The sequence below is a fragment of the Balaenoptera musculus genome, chromosome 4 (assembly GCF_009873245.2).
Source record: "Balaenoptera musculus isolate JJ_BM4_2016_0621 chromosome 4, mBalMus1.pri.v3, whole genome shotgun sequence".
Taxonomy (NCBI): domain Eukaryota; kingdom Metazoa; phylum Chordata; class Mammalia; order Artiodactyla; family Balaenopteridae; genus Balaenoptera; species Balaenoptera musculus.
The window spans coordinates 77,192,192-77,207,837 of record NC_045788.1 but is presented as its reverse complement, the minus strand read 5'-3'; the positions used below and the strand labels follow the sequence as shown (position 1 = coordinate 77,207,837).

General features: G+C 43.5%; 1 protein-coding gene across 4 annotated transcripts in view; it reads left to right on the top strand.

Moving 5' to 3' along the window:
• CD86 (CD86 molecule) overlaps positions 1–15,646 on the top strand; it is a 62,300-nt gene that overhangs the window by 32,407 nt on the left and 14,247 nt on the right. For all 4 annotated transcript variants that reach the window (XM_036849537.1, XM_036849533.1, XM_036849535.1 and 1 more), the window contains 3 exons: positions 1,778–1,827; positions 13,179–13,514; positions 15,083–15,391. In XM_036849537.1, coding sequence (XP_036705432.1) covers positions 1,778–1,827; positions 13,179–13,514; positions 15,083–15,391 — 695 coding nt within the window. The remainder of the gene's footprint in view (positions 1–1,777; positions 1,828–13,178; positions 13,515–15,082; positions 15,392–15,646) is intronic.

The following is a 15,646-nucleotide window of genomic DNA, read 5'->3' as shown; positions in this document are numbered from 1 at the left end:
AACCTAAACGTCTATTGATAGGGACTGGTAAAGTAAATTATTGCCATCCAATAGAATACACCAGAATAATATGCAAATGTTAGAATGAGGATACTCAGTACGTGCGGATACAGAACAATCTCCAGGGGAGTGGTTAGTGTGCAAAACTGCGTTATAGTATGCTAACATTTGTGTTTTATAATAAAACGAAAAAAATATGGGTATAAGTTTTCATTTCGTTTTGCCTAAAATAACTTCAAGTAGAGGCAAGAAACTGCTAACAGGTATCAGTGGTCACTCCAGTTATTTCTATGGGGGAAAATCAGACTGCTAGGGGGCAGGGTTGGGAGTGAGTTGCTTTCCACTATTTATCACCTTTACATTTTAAATTTAGTACCATGTGCAGGTATGATCTACTAAAATTTTTTTAATTAAAAAAGAAAGGTTATAGTCCAGAAGGGAAGAAATGGGCACTTTTGGCCCAAAGCTGTGTGCTGGGTGCTATGGGAAAAGAAAGGAAGGGTGTCTAGCCTAGCCCAAAGTCATCAGGGATGGCTTCTAGACAAATCACCCCTAAGAAAGAAATTTCTGCTATTGCATCAGGAATAGTTGCACACTTACCCCTGAGCATTGGTTTGTTTTTATCTCATGGACAGATCTGTAAGTTAATGTACCAATTAGGTTTACCTTTTCTCTTTGGCTGTTAAAAAAGCTACAAGCCGAACTTGTGACCCACACCGTGCAAAGTGGGCAGAGTTCTATGGTAAGCATTTAGCATTTGCCTTGTACTGGGCTCCATTTTATATCCCTGCATTTGGTTTGCTTTTCCCCTGTTTGTAATGTTGGTCATCTTTCCTATTCTGTGCTTCCCTGTAAGCCACTCTACAGCCTTTTTGGTCTAAGTTGGGGTAAGTGGGTGCATGAAGAAAGACAGAGGGCAGGAGAGTTAAAAAGAGAGGATGGAGTTTATGGAGCAATGCCTGTCATTTTCCTTGGCTCCATCATGTAGATAAGTGAACACTCTAGTGCAGTGGTTCTCAAAGTGGGGTCCTCAGACCAGCAGCATCACTATCACCTGTGAGTTTGTTAGTCATGGGTTTCACTCAATCTACTAAATCAGAATCTCTGTGGACAAGGCCCAGGAAACTGCTTTGACATGCCCTCCAGATGATTTTTGTGCACAATAAAGTTTGAAAACCACAGGGAAGCCAAAGAAAAATTGATTTCTAAACATAAATACTTTCTATTTGCCCCGCCATACCCATTTATTGGTCAAGATAAGTAATGCTAGCTACTGCAGTAAACAACTCCCAAAATTTCATTAGCTTAACACAATGAAGTTTTATATTTTGCTCACGTCACAGTCCAATATAGATCACTGTGGGGTGTTGAGAGCTGTTTTATTAATTTGTCCGGCAAACCAGCTTCTTTCATAGTGAGGCTTTGCCATCTTCTAGGCCCTTGGACTCCTCCTCTGGATCCTCTGCATCCAAGAAGGCAGAGGAAGGAGGCAAGAGAGAGGCTTTAGTGCTGCTGTATCTGGAAGTAACACCTGTCACTTCTGCCCACAATTCCATTGGCCAAAAACCAGTCACATGGCCCACCTAACATGGGGTGGGGGGACTGGGAAATAGGGCGTGTCTGTGGGGTTAGGAGGAAAAGAAAATGGCTTTGGTGTACACACTGTTTGATCTCTGCCACACCCATGGGCCGAAGTGAATTTCAAACTCCACTTGTTATATTTTGGTTTTTGGTTTCATTTTCTAATCAAGTTTTATCTTCTCTTTTTTAACTTTAGCACTATGGGACTGAGAAACACTCTCGTTGTGATGGCCCTCCTGCTGTCTGGTAAGCACCCTCTGGCTTTATAAAGTCCTAGAATCCTCCCACTGTCTCCCGATGATCCTGAGCTACAAGCTGGGGTTTGAGACTTGATGGGTTTTACTCACTTTCTATTCAGCGTTCACAATACCACATGCAAAAGACTTTCATGGAGAAGAAGGAAGTATCACAATCGAGAACAAGTATCTCAGCTGATGGCGGGCCCAGCCTGAGGTGGAGCCCTACACCTTCTGCCGTCTCACACCCGTGGTCCTGGATGCACAGAGGAGGGTAGACTGGCCTGTCCATCGGTGCCCAGGGAGCTGGGGGAGGGTCCCTACTCTGACACGCCTGAGGCTTAACTCTTCTGCTCCTCTGTTCCCACTTCTGGCATTCTCACACTTTTAGGAAATGGCTGACAGACTTCTAAAAGTCTCCTTCCACTAGCGATCATTGTTTTTCTCGTTCCCTACCTTCCCTCTACCCCCCCAATCCACTGCCCTCCCCACCAGCCCGTGCCCATAGATCATAGTTGGCACTGATTACTGGGAGGATCAAGAAACCCAGCTCTGCTACCACCTGCTTCAGTGACCCTCAGCTAATTGTATCAGCTGATTTACCATCAAGCTAAGGGACTAAGCTTCAGGGCTCCTCACTTGCACAGCTTTTTCCAAGCCCCTCCGAGACCCCAGGAGGAGCCCTAACAGTGTGGTCCTGTGTCTTAAGCCTTAGTAAAATGTTCATTAATAAGATATTTTAACCACAATAAGTTAAGACCACTGTCTCTTTCCACTGCAACTTTTCGACTTTTCTCTCTATCACATTCTCCTCATGTTGAGTGGCACTGTAGTGGCCATGGGCATTTTGTTTTGTGTTCTGTATTCTTTTTCTGAAAGAGCTCTTCCCCCTCAAAAGAAATTTTAGAAGTGTCAGGCCTCACAAAACTCAGATCTTCCCTGTTTACTGCTCTCTTTGAGTTTCAGTTTCATCTGTAAACTGGGGTTGGCCGAGGTTCCTGCGGCCCTTCCTGCGACTGGGTGCCTTTAGTTTCTCCTGGCCCATCCCCTTCCTGCTGCCTGTTTTCCCCACCCTTAGCACCGAGAGGGAAGGCAGCCGGTCCTGGTGTGGGGCAGACAAGGAGGGGGAGCCCAGCCTGCTGTTTGGCTACAACGGCACACAGGCTGCCCCTGACTAACTGGCCCGGCCACGAGCTTACCTCCTTCCGATAGCCACACACCAGGCCCTTGGCCACTGTCCTTGTCCCTGCTGTGGGTAAAAGGAGTCAGGCTACAAGGGAGAGATGCTCCCTCAGATTGATGCTGGCTGGGACAGGCCTTTTGTGATGTGTTTTCTGTTTAGCACCTTGCAGCTTGTTGGGTCTGTGCTATAGATGAGCTGCCTGATCTATAGATGGGCTAACTGATCACTTTACTGACTTAGGTCATAACAGCAGCTTCCACCTCCCAGCACCAATATGACACGTTACTCTAGCTCTTGGGGAGGTAGAAGTTATGTGTGAGCAAGAGCAAGAGAGAAAGGGGATAAAACAAAGCTTCGCAGGACATTATCCAGCAAGAACCCCTTCCCATCCCACTTCTTATTTTATTTATTTGACAAATACACAGATGTAGTGCTTACTTTGTGCCAGGTACCGTTCTAAGCATTTTATAAATATTAACTCACTTAAACGTCATCATAACTCTCTGCTTTAGGTCTTGTTATGATTCCCCATTTTACAGCTGTGCAAACTAAAGCCCAGAGAGGTTAAGTAATTTGCCTAAGACAATATTGCTAAGAAGTGGCAGAGCTTGGATTCACACCCAGCGGTATAGATTCAGCCTCTCTTCACTTCACCTTGACATTATGCTGTTCCTCCTAACTCTTGCTAGGGAACTCTCCATAATACTAGGATTTGTCCCTTGGGGACTCAAACAACTTTGATAGATAAGGTGGCTTGTGCCTTAGCCAAGTTCACAAGTTCCCCACCAGGTACATCCTCTACCTTCCCAGCTGACACCTTAGCTGTCCCTAGAGCTCGGGTCCTGGCCCTTCTCATACAGTGACCAGCCCAGCTCTTATGACTTGGGAGAGAAGAAAGAAAGATGTCCTGGAAACAGTTTTTCAGAAAAGTCTGGATTGAGATACCATTCACCACCACCACCACCCCAAACTTTCTGACTCTGCACATGGAAAGTGAGAATAAAACTGAGAAACCTTATCAAAACTGAGTCCAGGTGTCACTTTTGCCCTTGCCTTGCATTTGAAACTGCTTGGATACTTCCTAAGCTCTAAAAAGAGAGTTATCAATATTGAAACTTTAAAAATAACTCCCCCAAATGGAAGTCATTTAAGCTTTATGGTGGTGAGAGAACAGTAGTTATATTTTTGGCAGTAGAAATTTAAAGTGGGATAGGAAAATGGTGACACCTGATTGGAAGATAACATTGCCAATATTTAACACACGATTAAAAATAACAATAAAACAGATTTCATTCTTTTTTAAAGAATGAAAAAGTATCTTCTCAGGGCACATCTCTGCTTGCTGGGCTGGCAAGCAGTGACCTGCCCATAGGCAGGCATCCAAAGGGAGAAAGGAGATGCGATTGACCCAGATAATCCACAGCAAAAATGCAGGGCTGAATAATTCATTTGACAGCAGAGGTAAAACAGTACAGTGAAATAATTCTGTTTCTCCTTTTCCCTCCACATGTTTTGTGTCCTCCCCTAGTCATGGAAATCAGACATTATAGTTGCTGCCCTGGCCCATGAGGCGAAAACTGGATGAGAGTTTAAAACCTAAAAGGGCGAGAGGGCAGCCATGGCCTTGCAGAATTAGGTTATAATTTGTGCTTTGTATTCATAAAGCTAAAGGAATGTTGAAGTGCCACTTGCAAAGGCACCTCTAACTGTCCAGCTCTGTTGACTGCTATCCCAGCACCTCCAGTAGTACTTAAAGCTGGAGTCAGAGTGGTATTTGGAAAATCAATAGCTCACGTATCAGGAGGAAGTTTCTTCCTAGTTTGACTTTTTATGGTTGCTCTTATTGTCTGGGGGTTTTCTGGGTCCTAAGGCTTCTCATTTCTCTTGAACAATACCTCTGGTTCAATTAATGTACCAGGAGTATAGTTGGGGGTCTTCATTCACTTTAAGATTTACATAAAATTGGCTCAAACCCTCATTTCGTATCTTGTGTAAAGGTCTACTGTTTTCTCCCAGATTTCTGCAGGTTCCTACATGGGTGGCTGCATGAGGATTATGTTTATATGATTACTTTGACTCCCACTTCCTGTTGCTGTTGATAGTTGTCACTATAATCACAGAGGTGAATAGAAAGATAGTTCAGACGTAATTCCCAAATTCCCAAAGAATTGTCATGGAGCCTAGTAGTTCTCCTATTGGAGTCACCCCTTTATGTTAAGGTACTGTCTCAGAGGCCTCTGAAATAGATGTTTGCTCCCCAGTAGGGAGTATCTTACTTCCGAAGTAGTGGATCATTTTAGTAGAGTATTTAGTAGGTTCCAGAGAGAATGGGCTGTCAGACAAGTTAATTTAGTGGAAGATGGTCACTGAATAGGATAAGTAGAGGGCTGATTGGGAGCAAGAGTGAAATTTGTAGGGAACAAGAGAGGCTCCAATGGCAAACAGACTACTCTGGGAAGGAGCAAGAGTTTGAGAGACTGTGGCTTGTTTTTACTCTGTGAGAGATCTTAATACCATTTCCAGAGTATGCAACTCGGGATTTTGGCCCCCTCAGTACTGTTAAGATTTACAGAAACAAAAACACTTGTAGCCCTTCCTTTATAGCCATTGCCAGTCATAGGGCCAAGTTCCAGGACCTCAAAATTATGAAAACTCTTTCAGCAGTCTCTAAGAGTATTTACCCATTCTTGGTTTCATTTTCACTCTTTCTTTCATTCATTCTCCCTATAGATGTCTCCACTAAAAAGTATTCAACTCCCTCCACTACTTAAAAATCACTCCTCTGGGACTTCCCTGGTGGTCCGGTGGTTGAGACTTTGCCTTCTAAGGCAGGGGGTGTGGGTTCGATCCCTGGTCGGGGAGCTAAGATCCCACATGCCTCGCAGCCAAAACAACCAAAACATAAAACAAAAGCAATATTGTAACAAATTCAATAAAGACTTTAAAAATGGTCTACATCAAAAAAAAAAAAAACTTTAAAAAAATAGAAAAAAAAAAAGTCACTCCTCTGGTCCTTACTACAGTGTAACAGACAAGAGAGTAAAAATAGTTATATATAGTTGTGACCACAATATATAGGCAAATCCCTGAATATGTTCTATTCAATATTGTTTCATACACACATTCTCATGTTTCTAAATTCTTTTCATTTTTATAATTTTTGAAATTGTATTAGTCCAGTGGGTTGAAATGCTGTAATTTGCTTTATTTGTATGTGTGTGTGTTTTACTCATTCAGAAGTTATTGCCCCATTGTCTTCTTTGGTTTATGGTTGCTAAGGAGCTTTCATTCTGTCATTGTTTTATAGGTATTCTTTCTTCGTTTTTTTAAAGAATGAAAAGATTCAATTCAATTCTTCTTCTTTGTAAATTTGAAAAAATATTTTATGCTTTTTGTTTAGCAGCTTCACCACAACATATCTAGGTGTGGATTTATTCTCATTTATCTTACTCGGTACTTAGAATACACTTTTTTTTTTTTTTTTTTTTGGCTGCGTTGGGTCTTTGTTGCTGCACACGGGCTTTCTCTAGTTGCGGCGAGCGGGGGCTACTCTTCTTTGCAGTGCGTGGGCTTCTCATTGCGGTGGCCCCTCCCACTGTGGAGCATGGGCTCTAGGCGCACGGGCTTCAGTAGTTGCGGCACGTGGGCTCAGTAGTTGTGGCTCGCGGGCTCTAGAGCACAGGCTCAGTAGCTGTGACGCACGGGGCTTAGTTGCTCCGCAGCACGTGGGATCCTCCCGGACCAGGGCTCGAATCCGTGTCCCCTGCATTGGCAGGTGGACTCTTAACCACTGCGCAACCAGGGAAGTCCCGAGAATACACTTTTGATCTGAGGACTTGTGTCTTTCTCCATTTTGAATAGTCATAATCTTTATCTCTTTAAATATTGGTTCTCTACCATTCCTCGCATTCTCTTCTTCTAGAAACTACTAGAGCTTCTCAGACTAACTCCTCTTGACCCTTAACTTGTTCTTCCACATTTTTATTTCTTTCTCTCTCTGTGCAGCACACCAGTCAAGGGTCAGGTGGATCATCACAGACATGGGGGTTCTTCTCACTGTTGAGGGAGCCCCAGACAAAAGGCTCCAGCAGTTTTATGGACCCTGGGGAGAGGTGGAAGGGAAGGATGAGGGGAAAGGGCTAAGAGTAGAAATACTGAGTCAGCTGGGGAAAAGTAAGTCTCCATGGGGAAAGTGTCTCCAAGGTCCTCCTTCCCTCCTACCATAAGGCAGCCTGAGCAGAAGCATCTGAAGAAGACCTCTGCCCAAGGCCCCAAATAAAGAAACTGAGGAACGAAGGTGCCTGGGCTACAAATATAAATATGTGAAGGAGCGTGACTGGCCAGTGACAGGGCCGAGTCCTTGACTGCAACTCCCTTCAGAGACTGCAATGCCTTCCTGGCTGTGCAACAAGAGTGAAGGGGGGAGGCCTTGAGATAGAATGTGCCTGGCATTTTGGAGGAATGGCAAGGAAGCCAGTATGGCTGGGGCAGAGTAAGTGAAGGGAAGAGGTCTGAGAGGTACCAGGGGCCAGATTACATAAGACTTTGTAGGTCATGGGAAGGATTGGGGGTATAGTTCTCAGTGTGATGGGAAAGGAGTTGGATATAATTTTCAGAGTGGTGGGAAGTCATCAGAGACCTTTGAACAGGAGGGTTATACCATCTGAGACATATTTTAAAGGATCAATTGGGCTTAAGGAATTAGATTTGTGGGCAAGGGTGGAAGTAGGTAGATCAGTTAGGAGGCAATTGCCAACTATCTAATCAAGAGGTAATGGAGGCTTGGCCTAGGGTAGTATCTGCAGATACAGTGAGAAATATTCCAATTCATAATATACCCCAGTGAGGTGGGAGAATTGATGGAGTGGCGGTAGAAGAAAGAATGAAATGAAAAGATAAGAGGTGGTGGTCACAAGGTGAGACGCTTGATATTGAGAGTTTTTATGGGGTGCAGTGGTAACAATAGGGTCTGGGGTCTGGTCCAGGGAGGAAATGGCTGGGGTAGAGTGGGCAACAAGATACTGGAGGAAAAGAGGACAAGAAAGTGAGACACTAGGCACTGTGTGCAAGAGGCTGAAATCGCCTAGGCAAGGGCAGTGATGGAGAAGCCAGGTGCCTAGGAGGAGATGGATACTGGGAGCAGTGGGTAGTGTAATCTGATGGCTTGGACTTACCAGGAGCTGAATTTTTTGACATGTAATGATGTGTTTTACATTTTACATTTACATTTTACATTATATGATGCTTCATATATTTTAATAGATCATATTTCATATAACATACAGTTCTATATTTTATAAAATATACAGACATTATATATCTACAATATATAAATACACATAATTGTATATACATCATATTTATATCTATAGTGGGATCCATGGTGAGCATGAGATCAAAGCAAAGCTAATCTTAACAGAAATACCATCTCAGCCATGAAAACTCCTGGAGAACCATCCCTGCCCTAGTCACCATTTAAGGAGTGATGAGAGAAAACTGACCAGGATGTCAGAGATTGGGAAAGAATAGAGTTTCAGAAGGAGAGATGGCCAACAGTGTGGCGTTCAACAGCATGGTTAGAGAAGATGAGGTCTGAAAAGCGTTCTGCGTTTGGCAGTGGGGGGAAGCCACTGACAACATCTGCCAGGGAAGTTTCAGCAGAGAGGTGGGGACAGAGGCTGGGGGTGGAGGCAGCAATCTCCACTTACTCTTTCAGAGAGTTGACTAGAGTCTGTCATACAGAGTGAAGTAAGTCAGAAAGAGAAACACAAATACCGTATGCTAACACATATATATGGAATCAAAAAAAAAAAATGGTCATGAAGAACCTAGGGGCAGGACGGGAATAAAGACGCAGACCTACTAAAGAATGGACTTGATGACATGGGGAGGGGGAAGGGTAAGCTGGGACAAAGTGAGAGAGTGGCATGGACATACATACACTACCAAATGTAAAATAGATAGCTAGTGGGAAGCAGCTGCATAGTACAGGGAGATCAGCTCCGTGCTTTGTGACCACCTAGAGGGGTGGGATAGGGAGGGTGGGAGGGAGACACAGAGGGAGGAGATATGGGGATATATGTATATGTATAGCTGATTCACTTTGTTATAAAGCAGAAACTAACACACCATTGTAAAGCAATTATACTCCAATAAAGATGTAAAAAAAAAAAAAATAGGAGAAAGAGAAACTAAAAGCAGTAGCAGAGGGTACTGCTGAAGTAACTGCTGTGAGGAAGGGAGAGGGTGGAGAGCCGGGTGAGCAGCCCAGAGGCCAAGTTAAGTGGAACTAGAGACTACCAATTTGTAATGTCACCAGTCTGATCAACTGTATAATTTCCTCCAGGAGTGCTCAAACATTCAGTCGTAAGAACAGATATGTAGATCAAAAGTAGATTGTTCTTGGGATGAAATCTGCACAAAGGGGCAAGTTTATTGAAGTTGCTTGCAAGAGAATGACTGAAAAAATATTCTATCACTGTGCTATCCAATATGACAGCCACCGGCCACATGTGGCTATTTAAATTTAAATTAGTTAAAATTAAATAAGATGAAAATTCAGTTTCTCAGTCATACTAGCTACCTATTAAGAGAGTGCTTTTGGAAAGCACTGCATTATAGGGTCTAGACTGGACAGAGCTGAGGTCTTGATAAAGTTGAAGAACAGATGTAGGTAGAGTAATCAAGAGCAAATCTCGGTGGAAAATATCTTGTGGACAGAGATTGGTACATTGAGGTTTAAGATTCTAGGGGCAGAGGTGCTCTTGGTGATAAGGTTTAGGATTATGTCATGGGAAAGGGGCTGCTGAAATAGCCTGTGGATGAAGATCTTTGAAGTGGGAAAGATCAAAGAACTTTGAGGCAGGGGTGTTGGTAAACTCATCCATGCCAAAGTCACCCAATTTGATAGGAATAATTGATTGGAAAGAAAGATCTTACATCTAATGCCAAAAATCTTCAGTGAGCAAGGAAGTAGTGACAAATGATTAGTAGCTAACAGCAGTGAGGGAGGAGAACACCTCAAAAGGGGAAGAGTGTTGCTCAAGGTCCCTCTGACGTGTGATAAAACAAGCAGTGGCTGGAGGCATGTGACATTCTTTGGGTTGGGCCAGATTTCAGTGAAAGCACAACCCTGGGGGAAACATTTGATGAAGAGGTTGAAGACATAGAGGAGTTTATTACAATGGAATGAGGCTTCCAGAGGGCCTAGTAAAGCTTTGGAGGAAGTTTAGTAAAAGAAGGGAAATTCATGAGTACAGATAAGCATAGTAATATGAGGAAGATATGACCCTAGAATACATAAGACATGCATGCGGGGTAGTAGCTGGGGAAGACTGAAGTCCCAGGTGGGGTCAGAAACCTCACAAAGTTAGAAGACTGTAGTTTTTGTCTGACAGCCAAACAGTTTCTTGCTGATGACGTCCTCAAGTATCCTTTGAAAGAAATGTCTCCAGCTGATTAGAGAGGTGTCTAGATGGATTCTTGAGTGCCTAGCTCCTAACATCATCATAGCAACCAGTTATAACTAGACCCAGACCATTTCTATGACTCAAGTGCTAGGGAAGAGAGAGAATCTCAATGCTTACCCTCCAGTGGAGCCCAGCAAGTCCCGTAGCTGGGTGGCATAAGGTTTGGGGTCATAACAGGGGAGGCCTGAAGCCACTTAGAAAAAACAGACTTTGAGCTAAATCTTCTCCATATCGTCAGAGAGGCAATTAGCATGCATAGCTCTAAGTGATGTCATGGAAGCCAGTGGTTGGTGAGGAACTATGGAGTGTAAGTTGTGAAATACTTTCAGTTCCACTCAGAATGGACTTCAGAGTGATTTCCACCCCAGGGTGAAGAGACAGGGTTTGGGGAAGGGTGGATGGAAACAAATTTTTCTTGTTCCGTCATCTGTCTGTTCCACTCTGGAGGCAGAGATAGAAATACTCTATTGCAGCTTCTCAAACTGGAGGTCTGTTAAAAATGCAGATTCTGACTCAGAAGGTCTGGAGTGGGGCCAGGGATTCTGCATCCCCTTGGGGATGCCGATGCCTTTAGAGCACAGACCACACTTTCGGTTGGCAGGTGAGAGGGGAGCAGTTACATGGGTGGAAAAATTCCGTATAATCTTTGGGAGAGGCAGCCTGGGTCTTGGACCCCTCTGTGAGTGGAGAGAATGGGTGGGCAGGAGAAGAGGCTCTGTGAGGCTCTGTAGGGAAGCAGCCCTAAGTTAGGAAGACAGAAGAAGCCAAAGGCAAAGTCATTTCCAGGCCAGAGGCACTGCTGAATAATAACATAATGGTGACTGTTAACTGGCAGAATTTTCAACTATGTGTTTGGTTTCTCCACCAGGTCATCTGCTCTATATCATATGGCAAGTTAGTGATAAAACCAGCATGAGTTTCCCCAGAGATACTTGCTAGAAGCTTTTACAGTAGGTGACACCCTTACATTATCATTCAGAGTTTAGCAGAGGAGTAGCAGCACCCCAGGAGTGCCTGATAAGTAGTTACTGAACACAGTAAGTCTTCTTTAGGTCCCCCTTTCACTGTTCCAGGTACCCAGGTAGATTTTCCCGCCTCCCTCCAATATGGGAATGCATCTTGTACAGACTGTACTTTCTGCTTTCAAGGGCTTCACAGGCTTCTAGTGAGTGTAATGCAATAGGCAGTGATTCAAACTTGTGCCGACTCTCACTGATGACTGGAGTCCCTTCCCATAGAGTTCAAGACCACCCCAGGCACCCACTCCCTTGATTATGGTTCTCACTGGGCCACTCTGCACACAGTTCAATTTCACCAAGTGCATGTCACTGTTATTTCTCTTCTACTCCCTCTTAGAAGAGAAACCTATTGATCAGATCAATTTAATTTCTCCTACCACCCCTGAAAGAACACCTCAGATAACTCCTCTCATCTCCCTCACCAACCTGCTTCTCCTTTCCTCTTTAATGTCAACATCCCTTTACTGAAGTCTGGAATGATGAAGCTTTACTTAGAACCCATCCTAACTCCCTCCCCAAGGTGGCGTCTAACTTCATATTAACTAAGAAACAGCATTTCTCCCCTAACCCTGCACTTCTCACTCACCACTACTTAATTTCTTGGCCGGGTCTCAAGCAATTCTGTGATCCAGAATAGGTCTTACAGAGACCCTATAATCAATCACATTTAAGGAGTGAGGAGACCCAAATCCCTCCACAAACCCCAATATGCCCTCAGGGATGAAAGCCTTTCTCTGAACTCTCCCAGCACATTCTCCAGGGGTTGAAAACATTTCCAAAAGCAATGCATCCTGGGGAGAGCAAATTTGTGGTACCTGGGGATTCCCCAGTACTCCAAAAGTACATCCTCACCTTCCCATTTATGATTCATTTCCAGCATTTCATTCATGTACCTTAAATGGTCTTCGACCACCACAATCCCAAAACAACCATCAAATCTGCCCAGTTCCCTTTCTGATCTCTGAAAGAGCTTAGAGAGGTCTCAGAATAGAGGCCTTGGTTGACCATTTGTGTCATTTCCAAACTGTTTTATACCCTTGGGAGAGCTGGCCATGGGAGCAGCAGTCATGAGGGAAACTCTATAAAGGGAACTATTTGAATTTCAAAGATATTATTCACTCTGATCCCCAGCTACCGAGGCATAATGAAAGGAGGGATATCGGAACTCTTTTCACCACAGCAGGCCAAGGGATAAGGGGATAGGGAGGGGAGAAGGGAGCTTTTGGTCATGGTGAAGAAGTAATGGAGCCTGTAACAGCTACAGTAAAGAGAATCAATATTCAGATTATAGGGAAGTAACCAAGGGGTGAATGAGTTGTCTAACTTTGCTGATTTTCTGTGTTCTGGGATTTAAATTCACAGAACCATAGTACTGGAAAGAACCTTAGAACATTTAGTCCACCCCTTCATTAAACAGATAAGGAAACTGAGCCTCATAGGAGTTGCAGTTTGCACAAGGCCACCCAGTTAGTTAGCAGTAGAGTAAGGACAAAAGCCCCTTCCTTTCTGCACACGCCAATGTGTATGCACAGTTCCAGAGTCTAATATCTACTTCTTCAAGATCATTACTGATAAGATAGCATCTGGGTATTGTATAAAGAGAAACGGAGTTTCTGGTTTTTTTTTTTTTTTTTCTTTCTTTCTTCCCTCTTGTGTCTCTTTCCCCACTTTCCACCTTTCCTTCTTTTAGGTGCTGCTTCCTTGGAAAGTCAGGCATTTTTCAATGAGACTGGAGACCTGCCATGCCACTTTCCAAACTCTCAAAACCTAAGCCTGGATGAGCTGGTGATATTTTGGCAGGACCAGAATAAGTTGGTTCTCTATGAGCTGTACAGAGGCCAAGAGAAGCCTCACAATGTTCATCCCAAGTATATAGGCCGCACGAGCTTTGACCAGGACAACTGGACACTGCGACTCCACAACGTTCAGATCAAGGACAAGGGCTCTTACCAATGTTTCATCCATTATAAAGGACCCCAAGGACTGGTTCCCATCCACCAGATGAGTTCTGACCTGTCAGTGCTGGGTATGTAGCCAATGGCACGTTCAGATCCGGGTCCTTCTCAGATGAGACTGCAATAGGTGGGGGAGAGGGCCGCCTCGAAAGAGGCAGAGGACAGCCAATTCTGGGAAGCCCGTCTGAAGGGAGTGCAGGGCTTGGGAGTAGGGAACTAAGAGTCCTTCGTACTTCTTATAGTTTACTTCTGAATGATCTGTAAGAATCTGCTTTGGGGACCAGATAGAGCTAACTAAACCAAGGTAATGTGGCTAAGTGAAAACCACGGGTGATTTGGCCCTTAAGTTTATATGAACCATATAGGTCTCAAATCTCTTTTACATTCATTTTCTCCTTTAGTCCAAGAGTTCTCACCTACTAAATCTTTGCCTGGAGCTCCTACCAAGGGTGACAGCTGGCTGATTTGGGATTTCCCTTCAGCCTCCTGGAGGCTGCTTATGACTTGTTTGCTGCCCAACCATAAGCCCAGTAGACAGGAGGGAAATAACCCAAGGCACACAATCCAAAAGCTGACAAACCAGCTCCCTTGTTTTTCCAGGCCTTGAAAAACCTAAATGTCACTACAGATTTTTTAAAATTAAAATACAGTAAAATTATTTTTATTTTGGTGTACAGTTCTATAAACATGAACTTATGTATAGATTTATATAACCAGCAATATAAACAGGATACAAATCATTTTCAGCACCCTAAAAATATTTCCCCGTGCTATGCCCTTATAGTCATATCCTCTCTATACCCATAACCCCTGTTTTGCATCTTATAGTCTTATCTTTGTGTGAATGTCACATAAATGAAGTCATACAGTATGTAACCTTTTACGACCAGCTTCTTTTGTAATGCCTTTGAGAGTCATCCAAGTTGTTGCATGTATCAAAAATCTGTTCCTTCTTATTACTAAGTAGCATTTTTGTTTATCCACTCAACCCATGGAAAGACATTGGGTTGTTTTCAGTTTGGGGCCATTATGAATAGATTTGCTGTAAAAATTCATGTACAAATTTTTTGTGTAAACGTAAGTTTTCATTTCTCTAGAGTAGATACCCAGGTGTGGGATTACTAGGTCCAGATTAATTATTGTTAATGAGGTTTAAAGTAGGTAACACCATGGCAATCTACCTTCTACCGGCCACATCAGGTACAAGCAGAGTGCTTAAGGAGTGGGTGGATATAGCAAAACTTGTAACAATATCATGCTAATCACTGAAGTTTTAGAAACAATATACTAAATTATAAATTAGTATGTAGAACCTGCACAGCATCTACTGACTACAGAAGAAGAGCAAGGGATTTGGCTGGCAGAAGGGGCTAGCCCCCCTGTTGCTCAGAGAGCACCTCCTTGATTGGGGTAAGCGGGAAGTAAGCATGCTGGCCCCAAACTCCATTCCTGAAAAATAAATGTGGGATCATTATGTGGCTCTCACCGTGGGCTGAGGCCCACAATTTAGACACCCTGAGGCCTGCCAGATGTGTCCCCAGTGAGTTCCCAGGATACCTAGTTATTTGTTGTTCCCTTCTAGATACATCTAAATTTAAACTGATTTCTTTTTTTTTTTGTATCTCTATTCTGCTTTCAGCTAACTTCAGTCAACCAGAAATAAATCTAATTCCTAATCAAACAGAAAACTCTAACATCATAAATTTGACCTGCTCATCTACACAAGGTTACCCAGAACCTCAGAGGATGTATATATTGCTAAAAACTAAGAATTCAACTACTGAGCATGACACTGTCATGAAGAAATCTCAAAATAATATCACAGAACTGTACAACGTTTCTATCAGCATGTCTTTTTCCATCCCTCCTGAAACAAACGTGAGCATCTTCTGTATCTTGCAACTTGAGCCAACGAAGACACTGCGTTTCTCGCCACCTTGCAATATAGGTAAGCCTGACAGTTTCTTTTATCAGGTATTATACACAGATGGGTAAGGCAGAGCATCCAATGTCCCCTGCTTGCCAGGAAACCTCCAACTGGGCCATTTTGATACTGTTAGGAAAGACCCAGACAGAGGGCTCCTGTTTCATCTGAGTGCTACAAGGTCCAAGAGGTTATGAACCTGTGCTGCTCTTGAGGAAGCATGTTCTTAGCCTTGACACTGGCCCAGTCTTTTGGGCTACCTTTAGATAGAAGATTCTG